This window comes from Gigantopelta aegis, chromosome 6, assembly GCF_016097555.1.
Source record: "Gigantopelta aegis isolate Gae_Host chromosome 6, Gae_host_genome, whole genome shotgun sequence".
Taxonomy (NCBI): Eukaryota; Metazoa; Mollusca; class Gastropoda; order Neomphalida; family Peltospiridae; genus Gigantopelta; species Gigantopelta aegis.
This window is the reverse complement of record NC_054704.1, coordinates 71,323,140-71,343,368: the sequence shown is the minus strand read 5'-3', so window position 1 is coordinate 71,343,368 and position 20,229 is coordinate 71,323,140. Positions and strand designations below refer to the sequence as shown.

Genomic DNA, 20,229 nt, shown 5'->3' with positions numbered 1-20,229 from the left:
CAGTCTTATAAATATTAAAGCTAGAAATGATGTTCATATTGCAGGCTAGTTCTGGCATTCGCCAAATTCGCCATTTGCGACTTTTTAAAGCAGTTGGCGAATTTTATTTTAGTTTTGTGAATAACTGACAATTTCTGCAATTTTTGAAGTTTAATAGACAATTTGGTAAATTGTTTTGCTCACCCAGAGCTAGCCCTGATATTATTATATCTTTATGAGGGTACTTTGGAAACATAACATTATGAAGTGTTGGTGACAAACAACTATTTAGAAGTCAAATAACTTGTCGAAAATACAGCATTATATACTTTTAGTATTAAATATAACCTACCCAGTCTATAATATTGTAAATGTGAGAGAAAATTCATCACGTGTGCATAAACAGATTTCAAATATTGTTTTTCTTATCAAACATAAAAAAGAAGGAAATGTTTTATTTAACAATGCACTCATCTCATTTTATTTATGGTTATATGGCGTCAGACATATGGTTAAGTACTACACAGATATTAAGAGGAAACCCGCTGTTGCCACTTCATGGGTTACTCTTTTCGATTAGCAGCAAGGGATCTTTTATATGCACCATCCCACATACAGGATAACACATACCACGGCAAACATAAAAGCTTGTTGATTTGTGAATTATATTTGCCAAATTCATATCTGTTGATTTGACAAACAGCACATTAAACTGTTCACTGACAACATTTTTCTTATTAGGGGAACATTCGAGTAGTTCACGACAGAGTCAGCCAATACTCCCGAGAGAAGATTTGTTATCAGTCCTGCTTGACAAAGGCAAAAAACTGCGAGATGCGATGGTCATATCAACGCTTCACAACGCAAATGACTTTGAAAAACTCAAAGACATCAAAGCTCAGGAGATTAAGGTTCCCATGGACTTCACCTCAAGTGTCTCTAAAGATCTCAGGTTAGTGTTGTTTATATACATACTCAAAACATGCAGCCAAGTAGACTAGTATGCAAAGATTAATTAGAAGGCAGCAGGCAATGATTTTGACTGCTATTACTGCCACTACCACCACCTTACAGTTATACACCTTATTGCACTCAGTAGATATAGCCTCCAACTTTCATAGATAATGAACACTTTTAGTAGGTAACATACATACACATAATTATACACCTTATTGCACTCGGTAGATATAGCCTCTACTTTCATAGATAATGAACACTTTTAGTATGTAACATACATACACATAATTATACACCTTATTGCACTCGGTAGATATAGCCTCTACTTTCATAGATGATGAACACTTTTAGTATGTAACATACACATAATTATACACCTTATTGCACTCGGTAGATATAGCCTCTACTTTCATAGATGATGAACACTTTAGTATGTAACATACATACACATAATTATACACCTTATTGCACTCGGTAGATATAGCCTCTACTTTCATAGATAATGAACACTTTTAGTATGTAACATACATACACATAATTATACACCTTATTGCACTCGGTAGATATAGCCTCCAACTTTCATAGATGATGAACACTTTTAGTATCTAACATACACATAATTATACACCTTATTACACTAAGTAGATATAGCGTCTACTTTGAAAGATGATGAACACTTTTAGTATCTTAACATACGTACACATAATTATACACCTTATTACACTAAGTAGATATAGCGTCTACTTTGAAAGATGATGAACATCTTGAGTATCTAACATACACATAATTATACACCTTATTACACTAAGTAGATATAGCGTCTACTTTGAAAGATGATGAACATCTTGAGTATCTAACATACGTACACATAATTATACACCTTATTACACTAAGTAGATATAGCGTCTACTTTGAAAGATGATGAACATCTTGAGTATCTAACATACGTACACATAATTATACACCTTATTACACTAAGTAGATATAGCGTCTACTTTGAAAGATGATGAACATCTTGAGTATCTAACATACACATAATTATACACCTTATTACACTAAGTAGATATAGCGTCTACTTTGAAAGATGATGAACATCTTGAGTATCTAACATACGTACACATAATTATACACCTTATTACACTAAGTAGATATAGCGTCTACTTTGAAAGATGATGAACATCTTGAGTATCTAACATACGTACACATAATTATACACCTTATTACACTAAGTAGATATAGCGTCTACTTTGAAAGATGATGAACATCTTGAGTATCTAACATACGTACACATAATTATACACCTTATTACACTAAGTAGATATAGCGTCTACTTTGAAAGATGATGAACATCTTGAGTATCTAACATACGTACACATAATTATACACCTTATTACACTAAGTAGATATAGCGTCTACTTTGAAAGATGATGAACATCTTGAGTATCTAACATACGTACACATAATTATACACCTTATTACACTAAGTAGATATAGCGTCTACTTTGAAAGATGATGAACATCTTGAGTATCTAACATACGTACACATAATTATACACCTTATTACACTAAGTAGATATAGCGTCTACTTTGAAAGATGATGAACATCTTGAGTATCTAACATACGTACACATAATTATACACCTTATTACATTAAGTAGATAATGGCCTCGGCTCCTACTTTCATAGATGATTGACATCCTTAAGTATCTAACATACGTAAACAAAAACTAGTATAATTTTAATGATAGATTGTGTCAGAAACTACACTGTCTTGAACATCTATCATTGATCACAGTTTCAGTTTTGTTCGAGGCTCATTAGTTAGTTATGTTATTCATAAATCTAGATCAAGCAAACCCAGTTTCAGTTCTTACCTTATAATAATTATACTACAGGTGATTCTTAAATAGTATTTCATGACTAGACCTATTGATAACAATCTTAGTTTAATTGTTAGGTTAATTGTTGAAATAGTTTCTGAATTTACTGATGGAAGAAAAGTACATCACGTTATTTTATAACTTTAGTGTTTAATGTTTTACTATGCTTGTAGGAGCTCCAATGGCAGTTTGTTTAAAGAGATTCTCCACGAAGAACCCCGAGTTCCATCTGCTGGCATGTCACAAGAGTTCTCCATGGACCTGGATACAAACACTGTTGGCCTAGCTGTTGGCTCCCCTATACATGCTAACGATTTTAAGGTATTCATTTGAGATATTAGTGTCGGTCTTTTTGCTTCGACTTTATGAAGTAATAAGGCTAGATATAGGTATTACCTTTCCTGACAATGACGGCGAAGACATCAACTTTTGCATTAAAGGTTAACCGTTATGTTTTGTTTTTTAAGATAAGTTTCTCACAAGCTATAAGGCCTAGGTCATTGAAACATGGTGTATAGATGTACCTGTGGGTGTTCATCACAGTGCACTGAACAAGTTTATGGCAGGCGAGACATGTAATTCCACGGAATTGTCATTTTCTGCAGGTGTTTAAAGTGTTAACTTCAGGAAGGAAGGAAGGAAGTGTTTTATTTAACGACACACTCAACACATTTTATTTACTTTTATATAGATATTGAGAGAGGAAACACGCTGTCCCCACTTCATGGGCTACTCTTTTTCAATTAGCAGCAAGGGATCTTTTATATGCACCATCCCACAGAGAAAGGATAGTACATACCATGGCCTTTGTTACACCAGTTGTGGAACACTGGCTGGAACAAGAAATAGCCCAACGGGCTCACCGATGGGAATCGATCCTAGATCGATCGCATATCAGGCGAGTACTGTACCACTGAGCTACATCCCACCTCTGTGTTAACTTCAGATAATGATATTTGATTTTGTATTGCTTGCAGCTCAGTTTGGAATACTAACTTCAGTTTGTCACCCACTAGCCGATGTGTATTGATATTAATTTCAGACTTTAACATCTGATTACGGATTTTGTACAAATAATTATAAAGTATAATCTACAGATGTCAGTATCCATCTTTGTACTTGGGGGGCCATCCATAATTTTCAACATTTTCACGAGCGTACAAACCATACACTTTTGACAGCCCCCCCCCCCCCCTCCGACCCCCCTAAAAGTGTACATCCCCAAATGAAAAATGTTGATCAACATTTTTCATTTTCAAAAAAAGTGTACGCTGGCCCCTTAACCCCCTCTCCCTCACCCTCCCTCCTCTCTCTCTCTCTCTCTCTTCTCTCTCTCTCTCTCTCTCTCTCTCTCTCTCTCTCTCTCTCTCTCTCTCCCCTCTCCCCTCTCCCCCCCCCCCCCCCCCCCCCAGCATACGGTTTGTACGCTGTTGAAAATTATGGACGACCCCTTAACAGTATTGTGTCTCTTATGATGTTTCAGATACACGCATCCAACATTTGGTACAGGTACTTTTCAAGGTATTAAATTGAAGTTGTTAATATCCATCTTTTAGTTGTTGTTTTTTGTTGTTTTTTCCTCAATATTTTGTTTTCTGTAACATAACGTAAATTTGTGATTACTGGACTACTTCCAGAATTTGAAAATGGTGAATGGACTCAGCCCAGGGACGAGTTTGTCGAGTGTTGATGACATATTCAGTGAACTTGAGGATCCCATTCAGGAAGAGTCCATTCTAAATGAACTCTTCTACAACAGATCGGTAAGAAAAATGTTCCTGTACTTTCTTCAGCAACTATAATACCACAGTTATTTTGTTGTGGTAATTTGTAAATGATGCGCTAATATCTTTTCCATGTATTTCTTAAATAGAATGGGAACTTATCAATTTAGATTTAGTTCCAGTTTTGTTTTTCTGTTTTTTGTAGGTTTGTGTATCAGATTTTGTTTTACTGCGTAAAGATTACAAGCCATTTGACATTGTTTTGAAGTATTTTGCCAGCTATTTTATGAATAATGTGTTTTGAGATTTATTTCAAAAAGTTTGTGCATTTTGTTTTGCAGAACAGTGAACAGAGTGGACTTAGTGATTGCAGTGAGGATGAAAGGTCAAGGCTGAATACAAGCATTGGATCACTTGAACACCCTGGAAATGCTGTAAGTATTGTTTTTAAACTTTTTGTTGTAAATATACAGTATTAGTATACTTCTGTATAGCTGTCTATGAAAAGTATGGTCAGTTTTAAAACTTATTTTTGAAGTGGTTAAAAATAGTTAAGTGAGACTGAGTGAAACTAAATAATCTGTTTGAATTCTTTTTTGTTTTCTTTTTCTGACTTAAAGTTATGTTAACGGTTTTTTGTTTTTTGTTTTCTTTTCTAGCGGCCACCTTCCAGACATTCATCAATGTCAAGCCTTAACGTGCCTTTCCCAGAACCAGAGAAAAAGAAAAAGAAAAGTGAAAAAAGTGCCAAAAAGACAAGACCTTATGATAAACCATGGCGAAGGAAAATGAAACGACCTCGAAGTAGGTCACGGTCAAGGTCACGTTCCCGATTAAAGTCGAAATCATCGAGTCGCACAAGCAGTGCCAGTGAACTGAGTGATGGTGAAATGACTTCCCGTTCAGAGACGTCACGCGTGTCATTTGACATGACACCTTCCGACGTGGACGAGCCTGTACACGGTGTGTTATGTTTTACGGTTACTAGCGTCTCTTAGTGAGGTTTTTGACAACTGAATTTTAGTATTTACAGTTTGTAGAATATTTCTTTATTTTCTCACCTTAAGTGATTGTGCCCTAACTTATATATGTGCAAAATATGGTCAAAATTATTAACAGGGTCAGTGGCTTCAAAACTTGAATTAGTATTATAAATTTATACGGATGTTGAGTTTTATTTTGTTGGTAGTATGTGTGTTATTCTAGCTTTAATATTATATTGTCTGTTTTACTGACCTTTCCAATCATTGACAAAAGTTAATTGTTTTCATTTCATAAATTTTTTATTAATCAGTTGTCTGGCAATACAGTGAAACCTCTCAAGACCGGACCCTCTGTAAACCGGAATACCCTCAAAACTGGACGTTTTACAGAGTCTCTTTCTAAAAACCAGGACATAACTTAACCTCTTTAAAGCGGATCCCTCATAAAATCAGACATTTGTCTTGGACCCAAGGCTGTCCGGTTTAGAGGGGTTTCACTGTATATTAAAGCTGCAGTCTTGTCTTTTTGTTTTACAACAACATTTTCAAAATACAAATACCACTACAATGTTGCAAATATTATCAACCACTTTAATAATGCATGCAAGTCTGTACGAACTTGTTTTGTATATTATATCACTAAATTGGAGAAGTGTTCCATTATAAAAACTGAAATGACAATAATATATTTTGGCATGAACTAGATTAGCTTAGCTTAGTAACTGGTTTAACGTGTCCATATACCACTAGAGTTTCGAACACACCTATCCCGAGTCCAGCCTCCGATAGGATTGGGGATCTGACTCGGGACAGGGAACTAGATTAGCAGTTGCAGCATATTGGAAAATGGTGTTGTGCAGAAATTGATGTGGATTGTTTAATTTAAATGGTGAACTAATAAAAATGTACTTGAGATTGCAGAAATACCAAGAGGTAAAATGAAAACTGGAGGGTGATCTTTTCTAAAATAAAATTTGTTTTCATTATATCTAAGTGTTATCTGTGGCAGTTTGGCTTAGGGGGAGATAATCTTTTCAAATGTTCTATAGGATGACTTGTTTTCATTTGATCTACGGAGATAACATCTCTGTAACAGAAATCTTGTATTTTATCATATATAATCCAATTTTCTTTATAAATTTGAGTAACTTGTGGCTACAAATAGTTTTTCTGGTTGGTTGGCGTCATGTTTTCTTGCTTAGAAGCAGTGTAAAATGTTGTAATGATTTTTACAGACACATCACAGTCCAAGTTGGTTGATGGTCTCAGTGTGGAGCGACTGACATTACTGGGTCGCGTTCATGTTGCCAGGGTTACCGTTGACTCGCTAGATCTATTACAGAAAGATCTGGATACGTCTCGTAATAGTCGGAAATCGGACAAAGTTAAACCTGGCCGACCACCGAGACCTGCCCCCAAAACCAAAAAATCAAGGTAAGAATCTATACAATAATACTTTACCTAATTTTCTTTCCATAAAGTAAATTAAACTAAATTTATGTGATGAAACTTTAAGTGAATTAGGACCTTTAATCTGTGATTTTCACTAGTGTAATTTAAGTATCTGTTTAATAATTTTTTGATAGCTGATATATGATTTGGATTGCTAGGATTGATGACAAAATATGTTTTAGCAGATGTTTGCTATCTTCGCCTATCTTAGTGGACTTGAAAATAGGTCATTAATTAAAAAAAACATAGCATAAAGGAATTTTAGTAGACCTATGTCTTAAAAAAAAAACCTCTGGTATTATTTGTTTTTTTGGTTGAATTTTTTTTGTTCATTTAATGTTTTTATTATGCTGCTTCTAACTTTCTCATATGATTTTAGATTTGTTTCTAATTTCAACTAATGAGATTAATATTTGTGTGGTAGATAGATATTACTTGTTATATGTGTACAAATTCTCTAACATTTTGTGTAAAACATTTTATTTTTAATGCTTCAAATTGTCTTACTTGATTTTGTTTTTTTCAGTACCTATTTCCTGGAATACCAGTTTCCTGTTGTGGCCACCTCGAGAGATAAATACTCGCCTAACACGATGGCAACAGAGGTGATGAGAGTTGCATCAAAGAATGTTAAGAATGGAGGTATGTTTCAATAATAAATGACAGTTACCAATCACTAAATTGGAGAAGCGTTTTGTGTTATGAGCAATGAAATGACAAATCCTGTATCTTTTAATAACCATAAATACATTCGAAAGCTCTTTCAAAGCATTGAAATGATCATTGCTCTATTAGTAAAATGGGAATAATGGTTAGATCTGATTTGATAGGACCACAATAATCATGATAATGGTTAATAGCTGTTAGTTGGATAAAACCCCCAAAAAGTTAAGACTTTTATCCCCGATGATATTGACAAAAATGTTTTGTTTGTTTTTTGCTTGATATGCAGTATTTCCAATATCCTGAAAATATAAATTTAAATATAAATGTTCACCCTTTGCCTGCATTTTGAAAAACAAATTAGGTGGACAATCCTTGTGTAAGATTTTGTTTACATTAGAATCTGAGGATGTGTATTTCATAATAGTTTTAAAAAATTGTTTTGTTTAACGACACCACTAGAGCACATTGATTAATTAACCATCGGCTATTGGATGTCAAACATTTGGTGATTATGAAACCTGCTACATTTTTCCTAATGCAGAAAGGGACTTATATATGCACTTTCCCACAGACAGGAAAGCACATACCACAGCCTTTGTCCAGTTGTGGTGCACTGGTTGGAACGGAAAAAAAACCCAATCAGCTGAATGGATCTACTGAGGTAGTTTGATCCTACAACTCAAGCAATTCAAGCGAGCACTCAAACGACTGAGCTAAATCCCGCCCCTTCATGATAGTTTTCTGGATGAGAGATTGTTATTTAATTTCATTACCTTTGTGTATTATTAGGAGTAATCGTTTCAAAGAGTAATGTGTTGTTATCTGTTTGTTTCAGTTGTATCATTTAACCATCGATCAGTGTTTCCGATCATGTTTGATGGCTCGTCAATTGAAAAATGGTGGAAATCGGCTCTCGTCTTTAAAATCTTCTCTAGAGAACCTGGCCAGAAAATTGTAAGTTATTAATCAGATTAGACAAAAGATTGTTATTTCTTATAGTTTTATGGGGTTATTGACAGGAACTAAAATGTGTTGCTATTGTCATGCAAAATTAACAAACATTTAATAAGATCCCAACTCAAAAACTTATTGGTTATTGGGTGTCTCACGGTCTTGTTTTTGGTTTTGTAACAAACATGGTAAATTTAACTGAAATGAGGTCTGTTGATCTAAATAAGAGTGTTATATATGAAAAATATTAACCGAGTCTATATTTATCAGTATTTGTTGAAGCTCTGCCGAGACAGATACCGATTAACTAGATGAGGTTGATATTTTACATATTAAAAGACATGAGTAGCAAATTCTATTTATCCTATAACACTTCTAAAATAACATTTTAATTCAATTTTTTGTAAATGACAGTACTGAAGTCGACATCATCAGTAACATGACATCATCACGATTAGCACAAATTAGTTTGACGTCATGTATTTTAACTAAATCTTTGAAAATTTTACTCTCAAGTATACAGGGCTTGTTGGCTTGTAAACAAATGACCCATCCACAGCAACATTACCTAGAGACCTTGCAAATTTGCATACTTTTATTAACCGGGTTAATACACTAAATTATATCACATGGGTTTATGACATGGATATCATGGGTAAGTTATAGGATAAATTACTTTTCGTGTTTTATAAGAAAAGAAGATGGGTGTAATTTGGTTATATGAACAATTTCCATATTCACTTTCCAGCCTTCCCCTGTTGGAAGTTGCGGTGTGCCACTCAAATCTATCTTAAAGTCTGAGAGTTTGTGTGTGAACCGAGACATTGAGGTGAGAGAAGGCAACCGAAACACTTCACTGAGTGGATCATTCAAGGCAAATCGAAATGGACTGTTTGGATACTTAAAGGTACTGTCATTGTATATTATGCTCACACTTTGTTTTAATAAAGAAAAGAAAAAATCTTGTGATAGTAGTAACTGCTAATATGTTCAGATTTAAACCCTGATATTTATTCAGTGATGTGGAATAATACTAAGTTTTCATCTTCTTGTTAAGAACTGTAATGCAGTCTGTTTCAAACCCTTTTATTTCCTCTAAGATTATATGTCAGAATTGCCAAATGTTCAACAGCCAATAGACGATGATTAATTTAGCAGTGTGCTCTAGTGGTGTCGTTTTTAACTCAATATTAAAATGGAGAATACAGTGAAATCTCTCAAAACCGTACCCTCTGTCAACCGGAATTCCCTCAAAACCGGACGTTTTTCATGGTCCCTTTTTAACTATCTGTGCAGAAGAGAACCTCTCTAAAATGGATGCCTCTTAAAACCAGACATTTTACTTGGTCCCGTGGGTGTCCGGTTTGGAGGAGTTTCACTGTAGTACCTTTTTATGTGACTTGTATTATTATTATTAGTGAGAATAGCCAAATAATGTCTTGCGACTAAAAAATTACTATATAAATCGGTGTTTATTAGTGGTCGGTAGGTGTCGATATTTGCCAGCTCCAGCACTGCATACTTTTTCCATGCTTACAATTATACATATCATTGCTCTCAGTTAGATATAGCTGAGTACTTTTCTCAAACAACCTTCTACTTTCATTGATGGTGAACAACATGGTGCAGATTGTTAACTAGTAGGTAACTGCCACCTACAGGTCAGGTCAGGTCAGGTCATAGGGTTTAATGTGCACATTCAGAACAAGCTGTTGTAGCGCATGCCTGTCGTGGGTGTAGGTGTCGGCCGATGCCGGCTCCTCCATCCATGACAGGACCACCTTCCACCTAATTTCTAATGTAAACACCGTTGCTGCATTCAGTAGGTTTAGACACCTAATTTTTTCAAACCACCTCCTACTATCAGAGATAATGAATGATGCACTGTTGAAGGATGGTCTTTTGTAAATAGTCAAAATACTACACTTAAGATTGCAGCTTTAAATGTAATGCTGCATCTAGTCCAATATGTTTGTCACTAATTGTTATTAGACATTAAAGTTAATGTTTGTTTTGCTTAATAACACCACTAGAGCTCATTGATATCATAGGCTGTTGTAATTTTTAACTATTTAGACATTAATTAGTATCAGTACGTTTTAGACATGCAATTAACAGCTGGTGTGATAATGATCATTATTGGCAGGTTACCAGTAACTCTTCGTTAATATATTCACATCAGTTTCGGTGGTGTCATGGTTACGCCATCGAACATAAGGCTGGTAGGTACAGGGTTCACAGCTCGGTACTGGCTCCCACCCAGAGCGAGTTTTAACGACTCAATGGAAGGCCACTACACCCTCTTCTTGCTCTCTTTAACCACTAACAATTATCAGTTAACCCACTGTCCTAGACAGACAGCCCAGATAGCTGAGGTGTGTGCCTAGGACAGTGTGAATGAACCTTAATTGGATATAAGCACGAAAATAAGTTGAAATGAAAATGAAATGACGTATTCACTGTTTGTTTAGTTGACAGTGGAGCTGGCATCTGATCACAAGGAGTTTGCCACAGCCATGGCCAAGACAAAACTAGCTGAGCTCACTGGTAAGGTAAAGATAGTGCCTGTAGTAGCACCACCACAACGCCCACCACCCCCACCGGCTCCTCGGACTGCCGCACTGCCACAAGCTGTAGGTCCTGTCTCCAGCGAGGTGACGTTTCCACGAGGGATAGAAGCCAACTCAGGACAAACCAATCAGCATGTTGGAAATAACATTAACAGTAAGTTATTTCAGTTTTAAAGGGACATACCCTAGTTTTTAAACACTAAGGCATATTTTTTTAATATTAGAGCCGTTTTTGATAACTGAAATCATACATTACTTAGATTTTATTGTTTAGATTATCCATTTCCGTACATTCAAAGTGTTTTTGGTCATCCTAGTGTTTTTAATATCACAAAATGCATTTCTTATATTTAAAAAAAAACAAGTGTGTCTGAGAAGTAACAGTTATGGAGTCAAGTTTTGGTCTATTTTTAGAGGGTATTTCATCATTTCAAAGACACAGACTGGTATTTCAAAGCTTTTAGTATGTGTCTTCCTGTCTAGAAAAGTGCATATTAAAGATCCTTTGCTGCCAATGGTAAAATATATCATGTTTCATCTGAAAACTACATCAGAAATTTTACCAAATGTTTGACATTCAGTCAGACCTGTCAACCTTTGGTCAAGAGAAAGCAGGAGGTGTGTGTTGAAAAAGCAGGAGATTTTGTCAAAAAGCAGGAGATTTTTTAAATTCACACAATTTAACCCAAAATCGCAAGATTTAAAAAAAACAGTATTACAATAAGTTATATGAATACTATATATTATTACCCATATGGGCTCAAATATACGGGGTAATATTTTTTCGATCTCTGCACAGTGTGCAGATTGCTTCTACAGTCACTGATTGGCTGGCTTTAAAAAGACAAGATTTGATTGGCAATTACATACTGCCGGGACTACTTTTTGTTCATTCATGATTCCATTCATCGGTCAAACTATTACTACGAACTTCAAATATTTTCAAAATTCATAAAAAAAAAAAAAATCAGAATAATATTTTTATTTTTTTAAAGTTTAAATATCATTATGATTTAATACATTTAAAAAAAAAAAAAAATATGTTATCCCAAAATGTTAAGAACATGAACAAGAAAAAAAATAATTAATTAGTACATTTACGGTATTACACTTACAGCCTTACAGGTTGCGTTACATTATCATTTGTGGTTAGTGTACCTAAGTAGGCTACCAAAGACAAGTGTATATAAATTGTATTAATTAATATTCAATTTTTACTATAATGAGGAACAGTGGCATGGTACTTATTTAAAATCATTATAATGATGCAATAAACATTGTATTTTCATTAATCATAAGTAAAAACCTCATTACGGACATCGTGTGAAATATACCAGAATTATACCCTTTTCCGTGAGTAACTTTATGTCAATGTCAAACAACATTTTTTAATTGTACAAAAATAATTTCTTGAAGTGTACCCTTATAGCCAACATTTTACTGCACAAACATACAAAATTAACTGACACAAGTATGCTTATACAGTTAATTGGTCTTTTCGTTGTCTTGCTGTGACATGTGATTTTAACATGCATCATCACGATCGTGTGTATCGCTGTCAACTCGGGAGTCTGGCAGTTCAGATTCATCATAGTTGCATTATGTAATCCAGTGGGAAGACATTTTACAATTCAGAGGTGTTATTAGAACTAAATTGGATAGTTTTATATATGGCAACACTGAATGTCAATACACAGCCTGTTGAATTAGCGGTAACACGCTTCTTAGTCATTACAATGACAACAAACATTATAATAACACGTCATTTTATAAACTCCATGTGCTTTTTTAACAATATTAATAGGCTATCCCACAATTCTCACTTCGGCAAAGGTTAAACAGTCGGGACAATTCGCTTTGTTACATTTTCAGAAACCGAAAGTAGTCGACATTTTCCGAATGAGAAAAAAAGGCAGAGTTACTTCCCTTATGTTATTTTGACAAGAGGATCGATTTTTTTTTATGCTTACAAAAAATGTCATTTAAAAGGAGAAATTGTCCTCCCGCACAGGTAAAAGGAGATTTGATCAAATACCGGGAGACTCCCGCGGAATCCGGGAGGGTTGACAGGTCTGCATTCAGTACTGATGATTAATGAATCAATGTTCTTTAATGGTATCGTTAAACAATACAAATTTTAACTTTGTTCTTTGATGAAAAGATCACAGGAGCCCTTACTTTTCAAGACATTATGCAAAGTTTTCAAGTATTTTTGTTTATTTAATTTTAGGTCATGTGCTTTTTAACAAACACTGTTTCCATAATGTCGGCTACTGAATATCATATAGGTTTTATTGTTGTTAAACCAGTACACTTAAAGGCTATATTTTGTCTTTGTTTTCAGATAATCATATGGAATCTGCTTTGACCTTGGGTCCTTTACCTTCAGCAGGAACTCAAACAGTGACATCCTGTGTTAATACCATGGGTGTGCAAAACAATTTCAACCAATCGGCTAATCCCATTCAGCACAGTCAGATGTCAGTGAATCACATACAACGTATTTCACCGGTACAGTCTGTACAGCAGTTCCCATCATCACAGCCCAACATCTTCCAATCACAAACAGAGGTATGTCATGGATTCGCTGTTTAACTAACTTTCATGGTCCAGTTACTCCTATTCTTGTCAGGAATAACCATAGGTTAGAAAAACATTTGCATTTTTAAATGTATTTATACAAAGTTTTACTGTAGTATCAACCTGATTAAGTTAAAGATACCGTAGAAAACATACTTCTTCCATCACTGATCACTGTTTCGGCGGATCTTCTAGAATTTTATAAAAATCCACTAGCCATTTGATCAGTGATTTAATTTTTTTACTAATAGTAATAATCAGATATGTCACCTAAAGAGGGAGATAGAGCTTAAAAATCCCTAGATTGGGAGGTGGGAAGAGGGGGCAGGATATTCATATTTACAAAATAATACAAGTTTTTTTTTCCCACTAGCCATCGGGCTAATTATAGTAGTTATTTACTAGCCCGACACTGAATATCACTAGCCATGAGAGTGGGGCTACCATAATCTAGAAGCCACACTGTTTGCATATTTCTTCTGTCACCGTTTGGACTAATTGAAAAAAAAATTGGATGAGATATATCTCGGTGGTAGGGTGGCTGCCAGAGGTGCAGTTGGCTATTGCATCAATCACCCTTGGTGGACCCATTAATGTTTTTCTTTCCACACATTTTATTGGCTGTTATCCATTGGACTATGTATTTACGAAAAGAGAGGTGGGAAAACGAGAACGATCCAAGTGGCATTTGCTGTCCTGTCTGTGGAAAAGTGCTAGTTGACAGGAGCGACAGTCTGTTTCCTCTCACTGTCAGACCAAATTTCACAATATGTTAAACACCAAATGACCATAATTTAAAATGTGCTACGGTATTGTTAACAAACTGTCCTCTCATTTGATTGAATATTTGTGGATGAAATAATTTGTTAACACTGGTCAGCTGATACGTCAACAGCTGGAAGGATGGAAATGTATTTAATGACACACTCAAAACATTTTATTTTACCGTTATATGGTTATATTGTTACGGACCACACAGATTGAGATAGGAAACCCGCTGGCTTCATGGGCCACTCTTTTCCATTAGCAGCAAGGGATCTTTTATATGCACCATCCCACAGACAGGATAACACATACCACAGCCTTTGATATATCAGTTGTGAAGCACTGGCTGGAACGAGAAATAGCCCAGTGGGCCCACCGACGAGGATCGATCCCAGACTGACCGCGCATCAAGAGAGCGCTGTACCACTGAGCAATGTCCCGCCCCTTCAACAGCTGGATAATCCACATGATTAGCTTAAAACTGTAACTGGTGGTTATCAAGAGGTTTTTGTTAATGCACTGTATGTCTCAACAAACTGTTATTTCAGGCACTGACGCTGCACCTGTTGTTGATGATACCAGAAGGTCGTAACATCGGCCAGAACGGCGTACCACCTCTACACCTCGTCCACAAGAGACCCATGCTGCTACAACACCAGCCTCACATGAACGCCTTACCCGGTCAGTTGTCAGCTCATTACTCCTACCCTAAGTCATGAACTATTTAAACAAATCCTTCAACATTCATTATCCATCTTGTGTTGTTAATTGTTTGAATTGACACTGTTGTTATGTGTAAGAATTTCTTGTTAGATACATTGAAGATCAATATGCATATAGAATAGGTTTTTGTCAGTTCTGAAGTTTTAACAAATGTTCTTTATGTAGTTTCTGAATCTCATATGTATTTCAAAATGTAAACTGAATTTGCAAATCCACATATATTTTATGTGGAATTTCGTAGTGTTAGATATGGAAGAAGTAGTTGTAATGTTTCAAAAGTAATTTTTCTTTTTATTGTTCATGTATTTCATGCAGGTGTTGGTGTTCGAGATGTATCAACTCGCAATATTTACCTTGTGTGTCGAATGTTTTGGTGTAATGATGAAATTCGCTCTAGTGTGTGCTGGGGCACCCCTCAACCGGAATTTAACTTCACACAGGTAAATATGTCTCATTGTTAAACATAAGCTTAGCTTCACATATGCAAATCACTGCAAGCACAAGAATATATATGTTACATGGATCGTGGTGTAATCAATAGTTGTGCACATAAGTCGTAACATAAACAGTGAAGTAAACATGTGTAACCGAAAAAGCAATACAATATTATTTACTTACCTTGTTTGTCGAATACTCTAAGCATCACACTATTTTTTATTAATATCCACGGCAGATTTTATTTTCCACAACAAGTTTTTACATGGATCCCACTTTTGATGTACTGTGTACAATGTAACGAAGAGTCATGCACCTGGTACTTGTTACTTGTCCTGTACTTCCCATCTCTGGATTGACGAATCCATACTCGTCACAAAATTACTAATACTTGTTAGAGTTAAATAACATGGTGTGGGTTTTTTTTTTTGTATCAACTAAGTGAAAATGATAAAAACACCAACAAGAAACAACACCCACAGAAATACAAATGTACTGGAACTATTACCGTGTATAACAACTCCTCGGATGTATCCTTTACCCTCTGCAATTCCAAACCTTGTGGTTTCTTTACCTTCAATTCGGGTCATCTTTTCACTGGAACTAAATCATACTTAGTGGGTTTTCCTTCTGCCGAATGCCTAGATTCACTGCATAGTTTGTGACCACATCAACAACTTCACTTTGTTATATCCATATCCATTGGATGACATACATTTTAGATGTTCAACAAAGCGTACTTCTTGGTATAAAGAAAACAGAGGATTTTACCATGTGTAATAACCTAACTGTTGATGCACCCAATGGTCCTGTCCCATAAACTTGCCTCAAGAACTCCAAAAGTCCTTGCAAGCACCACTTATTGTTCTATGACACTAATTTATGCATTTGTTATTGCAGTTGAGTAATAATTCTTGTATTGTGCTAGAGAATACAACACAGAACTTGAGCATTGATTGATTTGGAAAAAAAAAAAATGTATATTATAATATTTTTAAAATTAAATATTAAAGTTGAAAAATGAAAATCGGAATTAAAATATGTTTTTAACATCCAAGAGATATCAGTAATTGCTTTCTATACTTTCGGTCTATGCATACGTTTTTTTTTCACATGACCGTCACTTAACTATGGCATCAATAGATACATGAAGCAGACATAAGGGGCAATTTTCATTTCAATCTTTCTTCTTTTTTTTAAATAGTGGACTGATAAGTGAACCATTGAGTTTGGTATTAGTGAAAACTGATTTTTGTTTTATTGATAAAAAAAAGTAAGGGTATATTACTTACCAAAAGGTTGCTACTTGTCGGACATAGTTTTGTCAGTGAATCAGAAAATGTTGTTTATCCATTTGATGAAAAATATGACATCATTGGTTTGCGAACTTTAGACAATTAATGTGATGTGTGCGACTATTGATTACTACACAATGCGAAGTTACAAATTATATTTTTTGTTTAAAGGTTGTTCCTGTTCTGATAACACCCTCATTAATGGAGAGAATGAGGAACAATTTCATGGTGATTGAAGTCTGGGACAAAAAGACAACAGCAGAAGCTGATACGGTATTCATACTACTTTGATTACTGAAAAAATATTTTGATTGTGTTTGTATTCGTATTGAAATCAGTTTCTTACAACGATAAAGAGCCATACCTAATCTAATCTAATCTAAAATAAATGGGGTGGATGGGGCTTTGTACAGTAAAAAAAAGAATTCATTTACTGGGTGGGGGCTGTTTTACTAATTATTTACAAAATTTGCAGTTAACTGTCCCATTATAATATATATATATTATAAAAACATACAATAATTACGTGTGCTACCTTAGATGAATTAATTTGTTATATATATACTCTTTAAAAAAAGTAGGGGAACTCTAATAAGAATTTACAATTGCCAAAATTGTATGGTATATTAGCTGTGGGGAATGGTTATATGATAATAGTTAATTAATTGGGCAAATATTACAACTGGTAGTTCAGTATTACGGTAGGTTTTATGACCACCAAAGATCTTGAAAGACGATTAGGGTCAGAAGTGAAATTTATCTATATATATATTGTTTCACTCTCATTTCTTCAGCTTGTTGGAATGGTCAAGTTGAGTTTACACCAATTTTACCTGTCATTCAAGGATGTAAAGATTGCTACAGCATTACTCAAGTCTCAGGTAACACTGCATTTAATCTAGTTATATGTTCCTACATCAAAGGCATATTGTCACAGACCACTGACCTATTTAATGGTCTAACAAAGTATTACCTGAACAAATATAATTTGATTTGTCCCTAAATGTACTTTATTCAATCATCTTCATAACCACCATACTCCATTTATTAATGACATTTTGTAAAAATAATTGAATTATGGCAATGGTCCATAATTCAAAAGCTAAAATTCCCGAGAGGGATGACATGTAATTCACTCCATCATGGTTCAGTTAAGGTGATGTGATAGCTAGATTTGGTTTCCAACATTACTGTAATTTTTATTTATTATCCAGTTTTATAGAAATAAGTTCCTTAAATCTGTGACAGTATGCCTTTAAAAGAATATAATATGTAAATCTTGTGGGTTTTGTACACAATATATTTACAGCAATAGAAAAAAAAGAAGATATTTGATGTTTTGAGTGTGGGTGTGAGTGTTGATGTTAATCTGTTTATATAAATAAAAATTAATAAGTAAGTTGATGTAAAATTATTTAAATTCTGTATTCTCGTAAGTGAAGTTTATTCTTTTGTATGTAAACAGTACAGTGTATTATTTGTTTTTCTTAGACTATTAAGCATGAAACAGAGAATTCCTTACCTCTTTGAAGGTAAAATTGAAAATCATGTTGTAATAAGGTTTATTTTCTTTGTAGTTTCCAGTGATCGGTACTGACAACTTTCTTGCTGTTACAAATCCGTTCACCAGTTTTCAGTTTGGCCAACTGAGAATACTGCTCGCCATGGGGTCTGCAGAACAGGTACTAAAAGAAAAAACCTTTGTTTTCTTGAATGACACCGCAAAAGTACGCTGATTATTTAAAGTGGTAAAGAGCTCACCTGATTCACAATTGATCTAGGATCGATCCCTGGTGGTGGGTCCATAGGGCTATTTCTCATTCCAACCAGATCTTCACAACTGGTGTAATAAAGGCTGTGGTGTGTACTGTGGGATGGTGCCTATAAAAGATTGCTTGCTGTTGATCAAGAAGTCTAGCCCATGGAGTAACTGAAACATTTAATAAGACCTAAAGGCCCGCACACAGGTTTATTAAAACTGTAGTTGTGTGTTTAGCATTGGTGAAGGGGAGGCGGTATAGAAGCTTTAAATTAGGGTTGTCTGATTCTTACACCATTTGTAATACCTCTTAATTAAAGCTAAAGGATTAAATAATTAATTGCTTACTTGTTAAATAAAAATTTATGGCATACTGCATGATGGAGCCCTTATGATACTTTTTTATTTTTCAGGTTGCAAGTTTACAGAGATTAAAACTCAATGGAGATGCCATCAGTTCTCCTGAACGACCAAGTAACTTCCTTGAAAGGTAAAGATTTACATACCAGTTCATGTCATAGGGGCGAGACGCATCCCAGTGGTAAAGCGATAGCTTGATGCGCGGTCGGTTTGGGATCAATCCAAGTCAGTGGGCCCATTGGGCTATTTCTCGTTCCAGCCAGTGCACCACAACTGGCATGTCAAAGGCCGTGGCATGTACTACCCTGTCTGTGGGATGGTGCATATAAAAGATCCCTTGCTGCTAATTCAAAAGAGTAGCCCATGAAGTGGCGACAGCGGGTTTCCTCTCTAAATATCTGTGTGACCTTGACCATATGTCCGACGCCATATAACCGTAAATAAAATGTGTTGAGTGTTGTTAAACAATTTCCTTCCTTCACTCAATACATCTAGTACAGGAGAGAGTTCTTTGGGATTTCTACATTTTTCTGAAGATAAAAAGTCACTTTCTACCTTCAGCAATTGCCTTAAATATGTTTGTTACTTTTACCTATGTTCTTTAGTGTGTCAACATTTATGACAAATTAATACCTCCTCCCTATCTATCCCCCACCTCCACCCACAGTGAATGGAATAGTTGGTGGGAAATATATTTTATTTTACCTTTCATGACGCATAATATTTTACATCATGATCATTTGTTAAGAATATACAACTTGGATTAAATGTTTTCATCACAACCTTTTTTTTGTGTGAAATGGTTGGTTGTCTTAAGATGACGAAAACCGTTTCAACCTCTTGCAGATTGTTTGTTAGGAATATCAGTGATTGTTTTCTTTTTTTAGACAAGACATCTGTTCAAGCATTGGAGACAGACAGCAGAATGCCAGTTCATCAGGTCAGTGTTTTGTTAGTTATGATCCGAGTTGATCATCTGCATGAACACATTAAAATACATGTACATTTAATATGCAGAATGAAAATGCCTTTTTGACATGTTTATCCCCCTCGAAATCCATCTCTTTATATGTGGAGACATGGTTTATTAGTAGACAGAAGGTGGCTGTTTTCGTTGTTGGTGGCAACTGCTGCCACTACCTCTGCATGC

The 20,229-nt window shown here is 35.0% G+C and overlaps 1 protein-coding gene across 1 annotated transcript in view; it reads left to right on the top strand.

The window, feature by feature from the left end:
* Positions 1 to 20,229, top strand: part of LOC121374355 (C2 domain-containing protein 3-like) — a 69,012-nt gene that overhangs the window by 13,770 nt on the left and 35,013 nt on the right. The window contains exons 7-24 of the mRNA XM_041501455.1: positions 721 to 931; positions 2,990 to 3,137; positions 4,454 to 4,579; positions 4,882 to 4,974; positions 5,200 to 5,503; positions 6,759 to 6,957; positions 7,502 to 7,617; positions 8,477 to 8,595; positions 9,341 to 9,499; positions 11,064 to 11,316; positions 13,507 to 13,733; positions 15,056 to 15,188; positions 15,546 to 15,670; positions 17,132 to 17,233; positions 17,755 to 17,841; positions 18,538 to 18,642; positions 19,133 to 19,209; positions 19,967 to 20,019. Of these exons, the coding sequence (XP_041357389.1) occupies positions 721 to 931; positions 2,990 to 3,137; positions 4,454 to 4,579; positions 4,882 to 4,974; positions 5,200 to 5,503; positions 6,759 to 6,957; positions 7,502 to 7,617; positions 8,477 to 8,595; positions 9,341 to 9,499; positions 11,064 to 11,316; positions 13,507 to 13,733; positions 15,056 to 15,188; positions 15,546 to 15,670; positions 17,132 to 17,233; positions 17,755 to 17,841; positions 18,538 to 18,642; positions 19,133 to 19,209; positions 19,967 to 20,019 (2,637 nt within the window). The remainder of the gene's footprint in view (positions 1 to 720; positions 932 to 2,989; positions 3,138 to 4,453; positions 4,580 to 4,881; positions 4,975 to 5,199; positions 5,504 to 6,758; positions 6,958 to 7,501; positions 7,618 to 8,476; positions 8,596 to 9,340; positions 9,500 to 11,063; positions 11,317 to 13,506; positions 13,734 to 15,055; positions 15,189 to 15,545; positions 15,671 to 17,131; positions 17,234 to 17,754; positions 17,842 to 18,537; positions 18,643 to 19,132; positions 19,210 to 19,966; positions 20,020 to 20,229) is intronic.